The 15,999-nt window shown below is 39.3% G+C and overlaps 1 protein-coding gene across 3 annotated transcripts in view; it reads right to left on the bottom strand.

Moving 5' to 3' along the window:
• The window catches only part of USP37 (ubiquitin specific peptidase 37), a 31,249-nt gene continuing 15,250 nt past the window's right edge, over window positions 1-15,999 (bottom strand). For 2 of the 3 annotated variants that reach the window (XM_083432361.1, XM_083432360.1), the window contains exons 13-24: window positions 15,621-15,738; window positions 13,979-14,058; window positions 13,353-13,517; window positions 12,766-12,831; window positions 11,587-11,731; window positions 10,561-10,816; window positions 9,012-9,178; window positions 7,972-8,035; window positions 6,521-6,636; window positions 5,217-5,286; window positions 4,633-4,771; window positions 1-3,838 (exon numbers count right to left, since the gene is read on the bottom strand). In XM_083432361.1, coding sequence (XP_083288487.1) covers window positions 3,751-3,838; window positions 4,633-4,771; window positions 5,217-5,286; window positions 6,521-6,636; window positions 7,972-8,035; window positions 9,012-9,178; window positions 10,561-10,816; window positions 11,587-11,731; window positions 12,766-12,831; window positions 13,353-13,517; window positions 13,979-14,058; window positions 15,621-15,738 — 1,474 coding nt within the window. In that variant the 3' untranslated portion in view covers window positions 1-3,750. The remainder of the gene's footprint in view (window positions 3,839-4,632; window positions 4,772-5,216; window positions 5,287-6,520; window positions 6,637-7,971; window positions 8,036-9,011; window positions 9,179-10,560; window positions 10,817-11,586; window positions 11,732-12,765; window positions 12,832-13,352; window positions 13,518-13,978; window positions 14,059-15,620; window positions 15,739-15,999) is intronic. The other variant, XM_083432362.1, reaches the window with a different exon arrangement.

Below are 15,999 nucleotides of genomic sequence, written 5' to 3' on the forward strand. Positions count from 1 at the left end.
TTCAGCATTAATGAAGAGTGTTTAATTTCTCTGAAATCAATCTACACATCATTTAAAGAGGAAGAAAAAGAAGGCAGAATTTAGTAAAGAATACATAGAAACAAGTCTGCTAAAACACAGAAAAGTGCTGCTCCACATTAAGTGTCAAGGGACACAAAGTGACTCCCAACATTAAAAAAAAATCCCCAAGACAACTGCCTCAAACACACATGACAAGAACTCTCGCCCCAACTCACTCACCCCCCCTAAGTTTTTAGAGAATAACTTATTAAAGAAGCAGGGGAGCAAAGAAGTAGGTTAACACTGGGAAGCAGCATAGGGGCAACAACCCACCCACTTCATTTTCATTCCGAGACTGTTCACTCCCCATGTTACACTGGTTCAAAAAGAACACCAATTCTTGTACAGAAACTCAGCTCCGCATCTTACCCCAAACTCCCATCACAGGGATCTGAAAAATTCCATGGATTTCCAATGAAATACTATTTAATTATAATTAATCCAGCCTTTAATTAGCTGCAGGGCAAGCAGGTTTTGTTAACCCATCTAGCACTTGAAAGACCCTGCGTGCCTGAAACAAGTAGTACACCTTATGCTGTTGACTCCCCCATGGTGGAAGAAGGCAGGGAGCCCAGGATAGAGAAATCACTGGAATCCTCTGTATCTTCAAGGTTATTTCCATGGACTCCATTTATAAAACACTGAGCATTCATCTTCCAGTAGTGAGGGCAAAACTGATGGACAGATTTAACTTTAAGTGAAACACTGGTGCCTAATGCCCTATATTTGCATGCTTAGGTTTTCAATTTCTAGCCCATGGCTAGAAAGAACAAGCTTTTTTTTATATAAGGAAAAATCTTCATTAAAAAATAGGTGCATGGTGATTTCTAAAGTTTTCTTTAGCAAACAACCTGAGCTATTTTATTAATCCAGCTATATACAAGATTTGTTGGGGAGGGGTGGAGGTTATGGAGAGTTTAGTTACTTAGTGCAAACACATATATGGCTATTTTTCTTTATCAAAAAGTAAATATAGCAGAAAAATACAGCAAAAATAGGGCAAATGTAGAAAAGTGAGGTTTAAAATATGCAGGCATGAACCAAACAATAAATTCTATTGGGTGAACTCATGTTTAGTTGCTTCCTTCTTTTGAAACCAAGAATAATGTCTCAGAAAGTTACATATCACACTGCTCTAAAAACAAACCTTCCCTTTAGCAGGCAACAGGATTCTAAACAGCAGCAGTAAGCCACTGCTGTTTAGGTCCCCAAAGTTTCTGTATTTCTCAAGATTACCTATAGTACAAGATGCTATAAACCACATACTTAAAATTTGGTTCTAAATGTAATCCTGACTGGCCGAGAAAACTGTACAAACGTAAACTCTTGCACAGTTTCAGCACTTCATGTTAAAACAGTAGACAATAAAAACTGATTGAGCTTAGAATCTCCCTCGCACAACACATTCTACAGATTTTAATGGACTGCAAATGCCAACAAGGATGTAAATGTAAATTTACATATATAGAGGGAGCACTAGATGGTACCTTCCTTGCCAGCACATTTCACCTTAGGGGGCAAAAAACTATTTAGAAAGTTGCCATAGCTTGACATAATCACTGGCTTAGTCACTTCTGGCTATGTTGCATTCTGAATACTAGATGAAGCAAAAACATATGACTGCTCTAATGATTCCACATTCCTGACAATTCGGATGACTCTGAACCTGAACGCTCTATACTGTCTTATTATGACACCTACCTATAATATTTTGACTGTAAATATGAGAGTTAAATTTTCTTGACCATGCTATCAATATGAACCTGTAGGTGTCATGACAACTACTTAACACATTTATCTGGGAGTTTCGGGGGGGGGGGGGGACAGCACTACCTCAGAATCAGTAAGAGATGTACAGCCTTACTCCAGAACAGTATTTCATTTTGAGGCTCCTCTTTTGCACCTAAAGAAAAACCCCTTATTCCTTACTGAAAAGCGCATTCAAATAACTCTGACCGTAAACAGTGCAAAATCACAATGATAGAATAAATTTAAACACTATGCTTTTGGCAGTATGACTTAGGAGAACTTTTGTTTGGTTTGGCAGATTAGCCAAGCAAATAATAAAGTTATCACCCTACTACTACCCTTGATTCAGCAAATGTCATTCAGAGTTGCCTAACACAGCCTGTAATTCTATAAGCCCTGCAGGGAAATGCTTCCACAACAGGTAATACCTGTTGCCTACTAATGCCCATGGTTTGTGTCTTCTAGTCAAAGGCTTATATTTCTTAGGAAGTTCTAATTGTAATTAAAAACAATTGCTAAGAAGGGGGGACGACAACCCTCTCAACACCTGTTAACCTTTTCAAAAGAAAAGTCTGAGTTAGGGGCAAACCAAGAGGCACCTCAATTATTAGCAATTTTATTGCCACAAAAGTAAAAGTGAAAAAACTGGAATAAATTTCCAGTATTAAAATGAGGAACTGAAACAAATTAATTCTAGATAGTATTTTTCTTGTTTGTCCTTTTTGTCAAACAAGCTACAAAATGAATTTTGTGTTATCCAAATACTATTAAATAACCAAACCCTAACATCTACACCCTGAAATGTCTCGAAAACATCAAATAACCACTTTTGAGAGTTCTCTGATTTTTTCAACTGATTTAACTGCACTTACCACAAAACTAGAATAAATCCAGGTACATTTTAGTATTTCATCTGTTGGCATACTTGCCCAACAGAGTAAAGCTGGGAAAGATATAACACACACACACCTTTCAAGCACGTGCAGTTTTTCAGGGCTGAAAGCCAACACAAACACAGGGAAAACAGAACTCTCGTTCGTGCTTCATTTACTGATTAGCACTAGCTGGGCACTGGTAAAAAAAGCCAAAAGCCAGGAGTTGCACTTCCAGTTAGCTGCCTCTCTCATTGCCAAACCGGGACAGTCTTCAGTGAAACACAGCTAATATATATCTAGATATATATACACAGACTAATACAGATTATACACACAAATGCTCACAGAGAAATAAAACCTTTCTGCAAATGGCAGTACTTAGAAAAGAACACAGTCAAAAAAGAATAAAAACTTTAAAAATTATATATATATATATTTATATAGTATATATTTTAACTTTAAAAACAAGGACGAAAGTGAACTATGTGAAGATGTAATCCATGGGTTCCAAAGCACCGACAGTTTGTTTCCTGGATCTGTGTGATCCTGTATTAAAGACCATGGGTGTCCCAGTTTCAGCAATGCCAGGGTACTCCATTTAGCTGAGTCAGCCTTCAGCACTTTCCAATTCACGTTACGTACACAATATTTACCAGATTCGAAACTATTGCTTATTTTGCTCTCGTGTAGGAAAGGCATAGAAAACCACCCAATATGTAGCATCTTCTCAGTTTCCCTGTGAGAGGTAAATGGGCGAACTTGAAGTCGCTTCTCACACCATCCTTTTATGAGTTTTTGAAGGAGCCATTAAATCCTCTGGCCTGATTAACACCATGGCTGCTGGCACAATTATTTCTTGACTATTTAAAACAAAAGAATAAGAAGGAAACTCCAGGTAAAAGAAGCTTAGCTGCATGGTTGAAATTCAAAAGGAAGGCGTGAAGTGGTCCATTCCTCCTATTCCATGGGGTTGTCTCAACTACGCCCTGAGTTCTCGGGGGTTTCTGGCTCTTGCATGTCAGGCAAAAGTTCAGAAATCACTTGTGCTCAGTTAAAGCGACGTTCTTCAAATGGGCTGCCGAACTGGCTTCCCTACCTCCGTGCAAGGCAGCTGCATATTCTTTTCCGTTTCTAGCAACTCATCAAATATCTCCCTGGGAAACACAAAAGAGGTTCACATCAAAGAAGAAGGAAAGCTTTTAATGAGGAAGCAAAGCTGTAGAGCAGGGGTAGGAAACCTTCTGGGCCTAGTGAGCCAGATGTTTATCTTCCTGTACCCCACGGATGAACTTTAATAGGTGGGTGGGGCCACTCACCTGTCAACCAGCTGGCTTCATGATGGCATTAGATGAGTGATAGGTGAGAGGTCCCATTTATTAGTCAAAGCTAGCCAGCCAGGGTTAGGTCTGCTTTTCCCACAAGAAACCTGCAAGCAAAGCAGCACCTAGCAGGACTGAACTCTCTGATCACCAGCTGCTGAGTGTAGGGTTCCATCATATTCTCTGCAGGGGACTACAGGGAATGTGCTGGTGAAGCAGTAGCCAGTAGGATTGAACCCTGTTCCACCCAATCCATCAGCTGCCATCACACAGTGATATCAGTTGGCTGATAAGTGGGGATAGCCTCAAGGAAAAAACTGGGCCTCCTGGCAGGTCAAGATTGGCCTGTCGACTGGAGATTCCCCACCCCTGATGTAGAGGGTGAAAAAGACAGGCAAATGCATGCAAGAGAATCTGCTCAGGTTCCAGAGTTACAGCCTCGCTATTTTGCACCTTCCCAGTCAAAGGGCTATTAAACAGGTTCCAATAATTCTTATAAGCTATTCAGGACCATACTATAACTAGCAACTAGGAAAACAGGAATTAGAAACACGAGACCATTTTAGAGAATGCAAATGCAAATAAAAAAGGATTGGACCATTTGGGGAGGACACATAAAGTACATTTACTTGTGCATATAAAAGAAGATGTAGCCACTCCGGTCTCTGTCACTCTGCACAGAGGCTTCTTGAGTTCTGGATACTTCCAAGTCATTGTATGTGAACCATACTTGCTTGCGAATGTCATACACATCACTAATATAGTGACCTTCAATATGATGGGGGAGAGAGAGAAAGAAAATATTAGAACATCATGGACTGTAGCTTCCAGGCTACATTAAGTATCAGAAGTATTTTCAAGGCATTTTGTTTATTAATTAATAAACTGAAAGACAATAACACTCCCTAGTACAAACTGCATTTTGCTATTTTGAAAATGATTGATTTAAACTAGCAAGATGAATTCCACTTAAAATAGCTGGTTTCCATTGGATAATTATTTCTATGGGCTTCAGTGAGCTTAACTCAATTGCTGAATTTAGGCAACAACCCTGTTGGTTCTGGGAAAACTGATTTTTTTTTCCCCAAGCACACAAAATGAAATATTAACAATCTTCTTCTTTTTCCTTTGTGGTCTTGGTTGCTGAAAAAACACAAGAGACACACTTTTCCTGTAGAGAGCAGAGCTATCAAGGAAGTGATGTTTGCCTCACCTGAGGAGGAGGTGTCTCCAATATGGCTGACAACACTAATGAGTCGATAGGAGTTGGGCAGCTCTCCTGTCTGAGGAAAAAGTCAATTATTAGTTTAAGTTTGCTCTTCTACCAGACTGAGAAAGGTAGGTAGATTATGGTTTAGCTACGATAAAATCTTTATTGCGCCAAACACTGGAGCAAACCTTTTGAGATATTGCTAATTTGCTCAGGTCAAAGCTTACGGGTAACTCAGGAGCAGAGAACATACAGCCTTAACTTCCTCTCATTTTTAAACTAGCTCTCATCATTGTTAAAACCCCAGAAACTGGTATGCCGTCAATGTGCCACTGCAGAGCTCCAAAAGGCTCAGTACGGAAACTCTGACCTTACTGGGTGTTACCTAGGTCACAGCCTACAATGCACTAACAGGAAGATTTCCTAGAGGGCATGTGTAAACCAGCAGGGAGAGAGACAGCACAAAGAAACTATTCTGAAACATCAACAGAATACAACAGGCACAATAGCCAGAAAATTGTGAGGAAGAAGACTGTCTCAAACATCTCTACAACAACATTCAAGATGTATGAAGGAACAGTGGAAAAATAATTGTTTGCCTGCATTCTCTAAAAGGGAAGGCTAGTTACTGTCACACTTCACTATGTTAAAAATTGGGTTTTAGGAATGCAGGTTGAAGGGCTTGTAAAACCTTTTCCTTTGAGTATAAAAATAACCTTTTCAATTTATACAGCAAACAAACAAAACAAAACTTCAACATAATACTAAACAGGTGCTTGTATGATTACTTCACAATTAAGAAACTTATCTTACCAATAATGTAATTACTGTGCTGCATGAAATACCAGCTTAATTAACCCGGGGATGCAGAGCCTGTGGTCCTCCAGACATTGCTACACTACAGCTCCCTTAGTTTCTGACCACTGGTCATGCTGGCTAGAGCTGATAGGAACTGGAGTTCAACAATCTATACAAGGCCACAAGTCCCCCCACCCCTGCTTAGCCAACAAATCAAGATGTGCATTTCCCCCACTCCATCCTTCTCCCTAAAGGGAAATCACTATTTCTCCATCCTCATCTCCAAGAGGAAGAGTAACTCATCCAAATGATGAGGCAGGCATTTGAACCCAAGTCTCAAACACCACCCACTGAGAGAACTTTACAAACAGTCTCAAAGATAGCTAAGGATATCATACCAAACAACCTGAACCATCAAAACAGAAAAGCTCCCCGTAAGCATTTATATATGCTTTTACTCCACGTATAGTAATAAAATGGGAGCTAGTCCCAATAGCCCAGACCATCACCTCAGCATTTCTTTTCAATTCCTCAGCTTCTGCTTCTGAGTACTCCATGTCCAGAACATCCTCATTCCCAGAGTCCTCATCAGAGCCAAGGCTGTCCAGAAGAGAGCTGTTAAACTCTAAACACCATGAAAATAATACTGTGTAAGACCCTTGATCATAAGCATATCACAAAACTGACAATATACCAGCACACCATGTATCCAAAATATTTCCCTCTCCTTTGCTAAATAAAGCACTGTAATAATGGGCATCAAGTAAATATTCTATATACACACAGCAAATAGTTTCTGTATTTTCAATTTTATGCAAGGAAACATCCTTTTAAGGCTTCATTGAGGTACTGCTCTCAAATGTTGCTGCTCCAGTTAAAAGGTGGAATGCAACTAGTGTGTTAGCATCTTGCCTCTTTGCTCATGGCAAGAAGTGATCAAAATATAGAAATTTAATAGTTGCTGGACTGAGCAAAATACATGCAACTTTTTCTAAGTAGCGGGAAATTTTAAGCTTTGAGGTTCTGTAACATTTCCGCTTTGGTTTTCACAGAACTATCACCACCACCACCATCATCGCAATAATAATACTCTGAAGCCAACTCTGCTTACTGCTAAATAAAAAAGTTCTGCTTTGAGTTAATTACTTGCATATGAAAGTTATGCCACTTGTCATAGCTTTTGCTGTAGATCACCTAAACCAGGATTAAACCCCATGTTGTTAAGTTTTACAGATTTGGAAATTTGACATTCACATTTTTACCACTGACTCGGTAAGACAGGTCAGGATTGGTGGATCACAGATCAGCCTACATACAAGGCACAGTACAGTTGGTCAGCAGAACAAACTGAAAGGGAGAAGGAACCACAGAAAACAAGCTATGATTGCCTATAGAGCATTCTGCTACGCCCACAAATCCTACCAGCATGGTATCTACCTCTCTCTAGTAGCAAAAGCCTTCAGTAGAAAACCAGTACTTTGCATCTATTAACTATCTGTGCTTTCATGCAGCAATGACATGAGTCAATTCCTTTATGTCCTGTAACTGTCTGCCAAACAAACACATTTCCCCCCGTTGTATTCATTGGAAGGCAAAGAAAACTCACTTGGGGGAGAGCTTAAACCATTTACTTTTTACAAAGGCTTTTAAGCAGAGTTGCTGCCAAAAATTTGCAGAAAATGAAATTGGAATGTGAACTTAATGAGGATTCTCTGACAGAAAATGAGGAATTTCAAGGGAAGAAGAAAAGAAAGAATAATAAAACAATTCCACTGATCTGCATGTTGTGTTTCAGAGTTTACCAGCTGAATGTGCTTTTATATTGAACCTAAACTGGAAGGACTAGAGCACAAAGTAATACAAATGAGGCAAAGAACAAAATACCAGCTTCCTTTCAAGTACTGTGAGCAATTGTGGAATGATATGAAAACTCATCCCTATTTTCTCCTGTTCATCTCACCTTGCAGACTTAATTCAGTGGCTCGTTTAAGGTCATCATCTTCTTTTTGTTCCCGCGCCTCCTGCTGGGGTAGAGAACCAAACTTAGTTCACTGAGACACTTCCTGTTCTTTTTATAGGTTCTCTGTTACTGCCACTGAGAACTATGCAACTCCAGTTTCTACAACAATCCTAATTCCCTGTGCAGGCACGTTTGAGACCAGCCAGAGCCCAAATGTTCCACAGGGTCAGCCTTAATTAAAAGGTTGTTCAAGTTGCTCACGTTTGGTATGCAACACAGCAAGTCCCCAAGTGCCACAACAAGCTCTCTACGGCTTTTCTTTTGAAAAGTCTTGAAATGAATGTGAACTGCTTGCAAAGCACAATAGTTTTGAACAAAATTTCCCACAATGTAGCAAAACGTATGCTAATCTCTGCCTAAAGCTAAATGAGGACACAAGCCATTAATGAAGAATGGAAAAATCTGCTGCATTTAAAAAGAATTCTAAGAGTATCAGTGCTTGCAGCTCAACAAAAAACAGATTTCATCGGTAGGTGGCTCTGCATTCCCCAAAAGCCCTCTTACTTACTTCAATCAGGGCAGTTATAAGACAAACCCTTTTATATTTAGAGTATTTCCCCTCATAATTCACAATAATTCCCAATGACTATAATAATAATAATTTATTATTTATACCCCGCCCATCTGGCTGTGCTTCCCCAGCCACTATGGGCGGCTTCCAACAAAAATATTAAAATACAGTAATGCATCAAACATTAAAAGCTTCCCTAAACACTACTATGCCTATTCAGCTCATCAGTTTGAAAGTATTCATGAAAGCTTTCAAATCCAACTTTACAAAAGCTCTTCAATGCCCCCCAAAAAAGATTAGTAATCAAAGCTCTCTTGTACCGTGTTATGGAGCAGGCTAAAATAACCCCTCTTATACGTCTTCTTAAAGGAGACACTAACTGTGCCCTGTGATTTCCTATCACCAGAGAAGGAATCTCTGGTTGGCTGTTTTGATTTCCAAGTGCTTGTGAAAGAGCATTGGCTCTTACTTGTTCTTGGAGGCTCTGAGCCAAAGCCTGCTGTAGCTCCTGTTCCTCTCTTTCTCGCTCCATGTCATACTGTTGCAGCCAATCAACCTCCCCTTGAGTGCCTTCCGGAGTTTTATTTTCCTTATTCTCATCAAAATCTTTAGTTATCTCAGGAAAGTTGGCAAAACCTATGGAAACAAAAATACCACGTTGATGCTTTAATTTTGTTTTTAGCAGCAGTTGCAGGGGGAACTTTTCTTGGTGGTCACCAGCTAAGTCCTTTTCATTCTACCCAAGTCTCAGGAGCAGAGTGACATCTACTGGTATTTCAGGATGAATTCTATCAAGGGGGGGGGGGAGTGTTTTCTGCAGTGAAGAACATTTTCCCACTTGATCAAGGCTTTAAAAATGAGTGGTATCAAGTATTTTAGTGTACACCTTTTAAAAAAACCACACTGAGCAAAGATTATTTGCACCTATGTGCCTGAAGTATGCAGCATGAGAAACCAAGCTCACCCTAAACTTTGCCTTTCTGGACTTCTGATTTAATTTGGTATTCCCTTTTTTTTTTTTTTTTTTTTACATTAAGTTTCTAAGAATGAAGAGAAATAGAAGGCAATTTTTGCATGATTCTCCACATGGGTTGTCTTTAAGTAACCAATGCTTATTTTTATAATAAAAGTGGAACTTAAAATGGATAGCCATATTTTTACATGTGAAAAGATCAACATAGGACAGTATCCAAAATCGTTCTGTTAGTGCAAGGATTTGCGTTTGCATAAAAAAACCCTTCTACTTCCTCTTCCTGTGCTCTCCCCAAATCTGCTCCAGAGTGTTGGGAAAACCAACAGAATAGATTTATGGAGCTACAGGTAACTCTCATCATATTAGTAAATAATATTCTCTCAGACAAATGTCAAGTAAGAAAAAGAACCAGACAAAGTTCTCCGTTGTTATTTATCTTGATGTTAGAAATACTGCTTCAGAATATAAGGAGAAATGAAAGGTATTGAAGTGGGATGTAGAGTCTATAAATTAAGGGCATTTGCTGATGATGTGGTGTTAACAATGAAACAACCATTGGAGAGTGTTCCAAAACCGCTAGAAGAAATTAAAAGGTTTGGAGAAGTGGCAGGTTTTAAAATAAATTCAGACAAAACCAAAATGTTGGTCAAAAACATGGATGAGCAGTTTAAAAAAGTTTTAGAAAGGTTGTCTGCTTAGTTTGGAGTTGTTTGCTGTAAAGAATGTATATTATGTGAATAAAATAATAAAGGATTTTATTTAAAGAAGAGTGGGAAATGTTTATTGAATATATGGAAAATAATTGTACACAGCTGAAAACGCTGGCAGCATGAAGATAAATTCAACAAACAATATTTGATCAATGTAAAAGTGGAAAATTGATTTGAATGGTTATAGTAAAATATGCAGGAAAGTATTATATATAATATGAACCATGGAAGGAGAAGAAAGGAAGTCACTGGATATTTTAAAGTTTGTAAAATGATTTTGAAATGTAGAAAAATGATATATTATTTAAAAAAACTGTTTGAAATGTTAGCTTTACCTGGCTCTGCAAGGGCTTTAGGCTTCTCCACATCCATAGGTTCCATATGATCTGGCAATTCCTGCAGCTCATCATCTCCAAAGCCAGTGTCTGGACTATTTGTGGGCTTGTCTTCATCATGGCTCAGCGACAGTGATGTTTCCCTCTTACTGATTTCCAGGACTGCTGCTAAAAGTTCCTCCTCACTCATTCCATCAAAGCCAGCATTTGTTGGCTCTGAAGCCTTATCACTCTCTGTTTTGATTTTCTTTGAACCCTGCAGGTGATAAAGGCACAATGGTTTGGGTAGGTATGACTACCACAGAGGCTGAGCTAACCACTCACAAAACTAGTGCGACATTTTCTTGAGGGCCAAAGCTGTCTCTGATCCCCAGATCTACAAGTGTCGAGTTTTCAGGGCTGAAGTGGCACAGTTATGCCTTGAGAAGGGCTTCTCCATTTGTTACAGTGATGCATTGCTGCATACACTGCCTCTTTTCAGTGCATGTCCACACCAACTTATGGCTATTAGGAACAACTCTAGTATTTACACCAGTCCATGAGCCACTTCAAATGTTTGAAAATCTCTCCACACAAAGCAGCTCAAGATGAAAAGAAGAATGTGTAAAAGAGCCAGAAGGTACCAGCAATGAGATGTCTGGCAATGTGAACCATTTTTTATGGACCTGGATTGCTCATTCTTCTTCAGGCTTTAGTGCCACTTGTCCCAACTGGGCTGGCACCGGCCATAGCTTTTCACAGTTGTGCACACCCACAGAGAGACAGGCAGACAAGACAGGCAGAGCGAGAGCGCACTTTTCCCTATTCCTGTCTTCTCAATCATCAGCTTTGCATATGGGCAATAAAGAAGCTTTCCTCAACCTGATGTCCTCTAGTTGTTTTGTATTCCAACTTCTAGCTCCCCCAACTAGGCTATACTAGCTGAGGGCGATGGAAATTGTGGCCCAAAGTATATGAAGAGCACTAGATTGGGGAAGACAGGTAACAGAGCATGTTTGCTTCTCCTGCCCCTAACCCTCTCCTTACTTTCTCTAGTTCTTCTCGTTGCTGTTCCCTGCTTTGGAAATCACATTGTTTTTGGCTGTTTGCAACGGGACGTTTCAGCGGTTCATCTTCACTGTCTGAATCCAGGGTATTTAGATTAGGACATTTAAACTTGAACGAGTACTTTCTGAAAAGTAAACACAGAACCTTTATTCCTTACCTTTGAAAAAATCTGCCAGGGACAAATAACATCAGGTTAAAAAAGGAGGTTTCACATAACAGCTATACAGTTTTAATACACGAATTCAAATAAATCCACCAACCTACAGCAATTCTACAGTTCAGTTAATATTGACCCTTAACAATAAGATATTAAAAATTTCTTAATCCACATTTAGAATGTTCTGCACAAGGTAAGGATTAGTATTCCTGCAGCTCTTGAGCACCAAGATTACAAGCTTCCGTCTGGTTCAATGGCATTTTCCAAGTCACTGATGGTGGTCACTCAACAACTTTTAAAAAAATGGTTTGGTAACCAGCTCAGCAATTTTGAACTGGTTCAGATATAATATACACAGGGCAAAGCCACATCATACGTGTAAAGCACATGACCTTCCCCAAAGAATTCACAAACAGAGCTAAAAGTCCAAGCACCCTTAACAAACTACAGTTCCCAGGATTGTTGGGGGAAGCCATGCACAGTACACATGCTTTAAGTGTACGGTGTGGATCTGCTCATAGAATGCTTCATGCTAAAATTTACTATTTCAGCGTAACCCATACAAAATACATGACACATCCTTTTCAATTGTCATTATGAATATGAAATGAGCTGGGTCAGTCGGCTTGGAAAACTGTGCATTAAGAAACCAAAATGTTTTGCTGAAGCCAGGTGCATTTGGGAGGGGTGAAGATGGGGCACACAGGAACATGGCTCATTCCCAGAGAGGTGAAACAATTTGTCAGACTGGGATTGTTTCAGACAGGGTCTTAGCTTAAAACAGCTACAGCAGTAAAATATTACTTTTGTCTACAATTTAACCAAGTGGAGAAAACATAGCTACCAAATGTCCAACATGCTTCAGCCTGCTCGCTAATCCCCACACTGAATTAATCTGATTATAAAAGCAAGGATGTACAATAAAAAAGTAAGGGGAATCAGGGTTGTTTTTGTATACTTATTCACTGCAGGTTCCACAGCCATGTAAACCTGTTACTTACCGACAGGGCGTGAAAATGCTGGCAGAACAGGAATTCACCATTTGGGATACTTTCAGTGGTCGAGAGCTAATTAAAACAAAAGCAGGTGTTTACTGTATGACATTTGAAAGCCTACTATGCATGGCCAATTTGACGGTGACCTCAAACTCTAGTCTATATCTTTAAAAAAATGTGACAAGAAACCTTTGCATTGGATTAACAATACAATGCTACAAAATATATGTTAAAATATCTTATCCCTTTACACTTTTTGCAATGGTTCTCAGTACGGCACTGCTGAAGCCTGTTCCTGTCTAACTCATTTTTCCAAATCTACACTTTATAGTTATCCTCATTCTTGAGCAATCCCCCACTAGCACCCTCAATTAACTTTATTCAAGTTCCTTGTTATGCCCTGGAATTCATAGACCAGCGAGAACGACCTACAGAACAGGACAACTGAGTCAAACCTCTAAGATCAAGTTGGTTAAATGTAATATAAAAAGGAAATGATCATGACCTTTTCCTAAAGAAAAGTATCTATCATGAAGTATTTCAAATATGCTTGTAGGCTTGTCAGTAAAGGAGAAATAAAAGGCGTAGCTTACATTGCTGACTGTGCACTCCACCCCAGATTCAGTGGGGACCTTGTGCTTTCTGTACAGTGTGACTGCAGGGTTAAAAATCTTGGTATAACCACTTGCTGTCCAACTTTGTGATTGAGGGAGTGCGCCACATTGAAGCTGTACCGTTTCAGGTGAAGAATCAACACCCTTCAAGACACAAAAACAGTTGGAAACTTCATTAATGTTGTTTTAACAAAAATACAAAGGAGTTGTTTATTCCCAGGCAGAATACTTCTCGCACAACACAGAGACCTGGTCTCTTCCCCCAGCTTGCTATCAATACGTAATAAAACTGTGTGGGTGGGACAGGCCATGGGAATATATAGTTTTTCATCTAGCATCAAAGTATGCCACAATTTTTGTTAGAATGAGAATTCTGCAGCTGCAAGTCCCTTCTGTCAAACAGGGATGCTATAAAGCATCCTCAAAGCCATCTACTGAACTCCTAGTTTCAGGGCTAACATTATTTTGTTCTACATTTACAGTCGAGCAAGGCAGCCACTTTTAAACCAATATTAAACTTTTACCCATCATTCATTTTGTTCATCTATATATCCTGAAAGTTACTAGTATTGTCATACAATTTTGTACCAAGGCCATATACCTACCTGGGAAACCGACTGAATTTGTGTGTAACAAGAGCAGATTTTCCATTGCATTTCTCGCAAGAATATTCTATCTCTTCTGCCTAAGAGACATAATACAAACAATGAATACAATACAAGGATTGTAATCTATCAAACCTTATTTAAGGAACAGGTAACTTTCTATCTCAGAAGTGCAGAGACCCACTTTCTATTTCAGAGTGCAATTGGCAAATAAATTGTATGGTTCACATCGATTATAGTGCTCTGCAGGAGGCTGATGTCTGTCTAGCGCAGAGACTACCCTGTGGACTCCAGCTTTATGGGAACTATAATCAGCCCAGATATATGACTAAACCCAACAGTATGGCAGCACTGAAAGAAGTGTTTTGTTCTATCAATCAGTACAAACCCATGCACCTTCATTCAGCAATTGCTCTGCTTTGAAAGGGGTTTACTCCCAGGTAAATGTGCACATGACTGCAGCATAAGTTTCCTTAATGTGATTGGATACTGTTGAGGTCTGATCAGCATATGTGTTAGATATTGTTGGTTAGAATTTTGCTACTGGTCTCTAAATGGTTACATGAGTTGCCTTGAACGTTCCAACTAGCTATTCTGTGAACCACACTAAGAACCCTGGGTATAGGGAGGTATATAAATTCAATAAATAATTAGAATAATAGTGGGACAAAGAAGCTTAGCGCTGGAAAGGTAGCTTTGCCATGTGTGGGGTCAAAGCTGAGCGGTGTAGAATAATAAAGTTATTTCTTCTCAATATGTGTTCTCTGCGCTATTGCCCAAAGTAAGTACCACAATATACTCGGAGAAGTGTCGCTTATCCGAGATTCAAACACAAAAACTGGACAGACGATTCTAATATTCCTAACCGAGGGCAACTTCTCCTGTACTTGGCCACCCAGTGTCAAAGGTAGATTTATATACCACTTTTCATTGACTCTCTCTCTCATTCCACTCCCCATCTCCGTGCATAATTCACAAAGGCCTAAATTACTTAGACTCAAAGTAACTTAAAAACCATCCAGTTCTTCGTGCTCTACCCGGATCACGGAGATCCTCTGATGGGGCACTTCTGGTGGCTTCCCATGCCCCTGTGATTCAGTTGGCCTTTACTAGGAACCAAGATTTTAATGTGGCAGGCCCTATGGATTTCCTTGCTTGTAAAGACTTGTCAGGAATCATCCCAGCCCACTTTTAGGTGTTTCCTGAAAACTGTGCCATTCAGACAGGCCTTCAAAATGCAAATTTCTTTCACCCTAGCAGTTTTAATGTTTTTACTGATCTTATTGCAACTTTGTATGTGGTATATACTACCATGAAAATTGTGGCCTATAAATATTTAAATAAATCATAACATATGGAACAGATTATTGCTGCAGAGGCTTGGGCTTCTGTAATATTTTGAGTCTTGTTCAACTAGTGCCAGCACCGCACCTGACCAAACAGTGATTCCTACAAAGGACATAGGTTTTCACTTAGAGCTGATGGGGGAACCCATGCAAATCTACACATTCATCCTTAGCTTTGCATGAAGAAAAGAATGGATAGCAAGAAGTAATCAGACACTTCGATGGTGAAATGAGGGGGGGAATCTGTTAATGAAAGATATGCTGAATGACATTAAAAAGCCTTGTATATTGCATACCCTAAAAAAGAGGTCCAAGGAATCTTGGATAGATCGAGATGGATGAAGTTTTTTTCTTCTTGGAAAGTCAATTGAAAGGTCATTAAACTGCTCCCGTTTGGTGACTGTTTCACCACACCTGCATTGAAAAAAAATGTCCTTGTGTATTTTAGTCTACCCACATATTCCCTATTCATTACAAGTTGTATTAGTAACTCATAAATATATCCAAATTTCTGAGTATATGAGTCACACTCAGATATCTTAAGAAAAAAGATGTAATACCAGTCTGTAAAAAAACCAAGTAGAATAAATAAATACATATTTTGGCATATATTTAGTGGAAGAGGTAAGAGAAATAGTCTCACTGAATTAACTACCAAAGATAGAAGAGGATATG

This window comes from Podarcis tiliguerta (genome assembly GCF_965153285.1).
Source record: "Podarcis tiliguerta genome assembly, chromosome: 1".
Classification (NCBI taxonomy): Eukaryota; Metazoa; Chordata; class Lepidosauria; order Squamata; family Lacertidae; genus Podarcis; species Podarcis tiliguerta.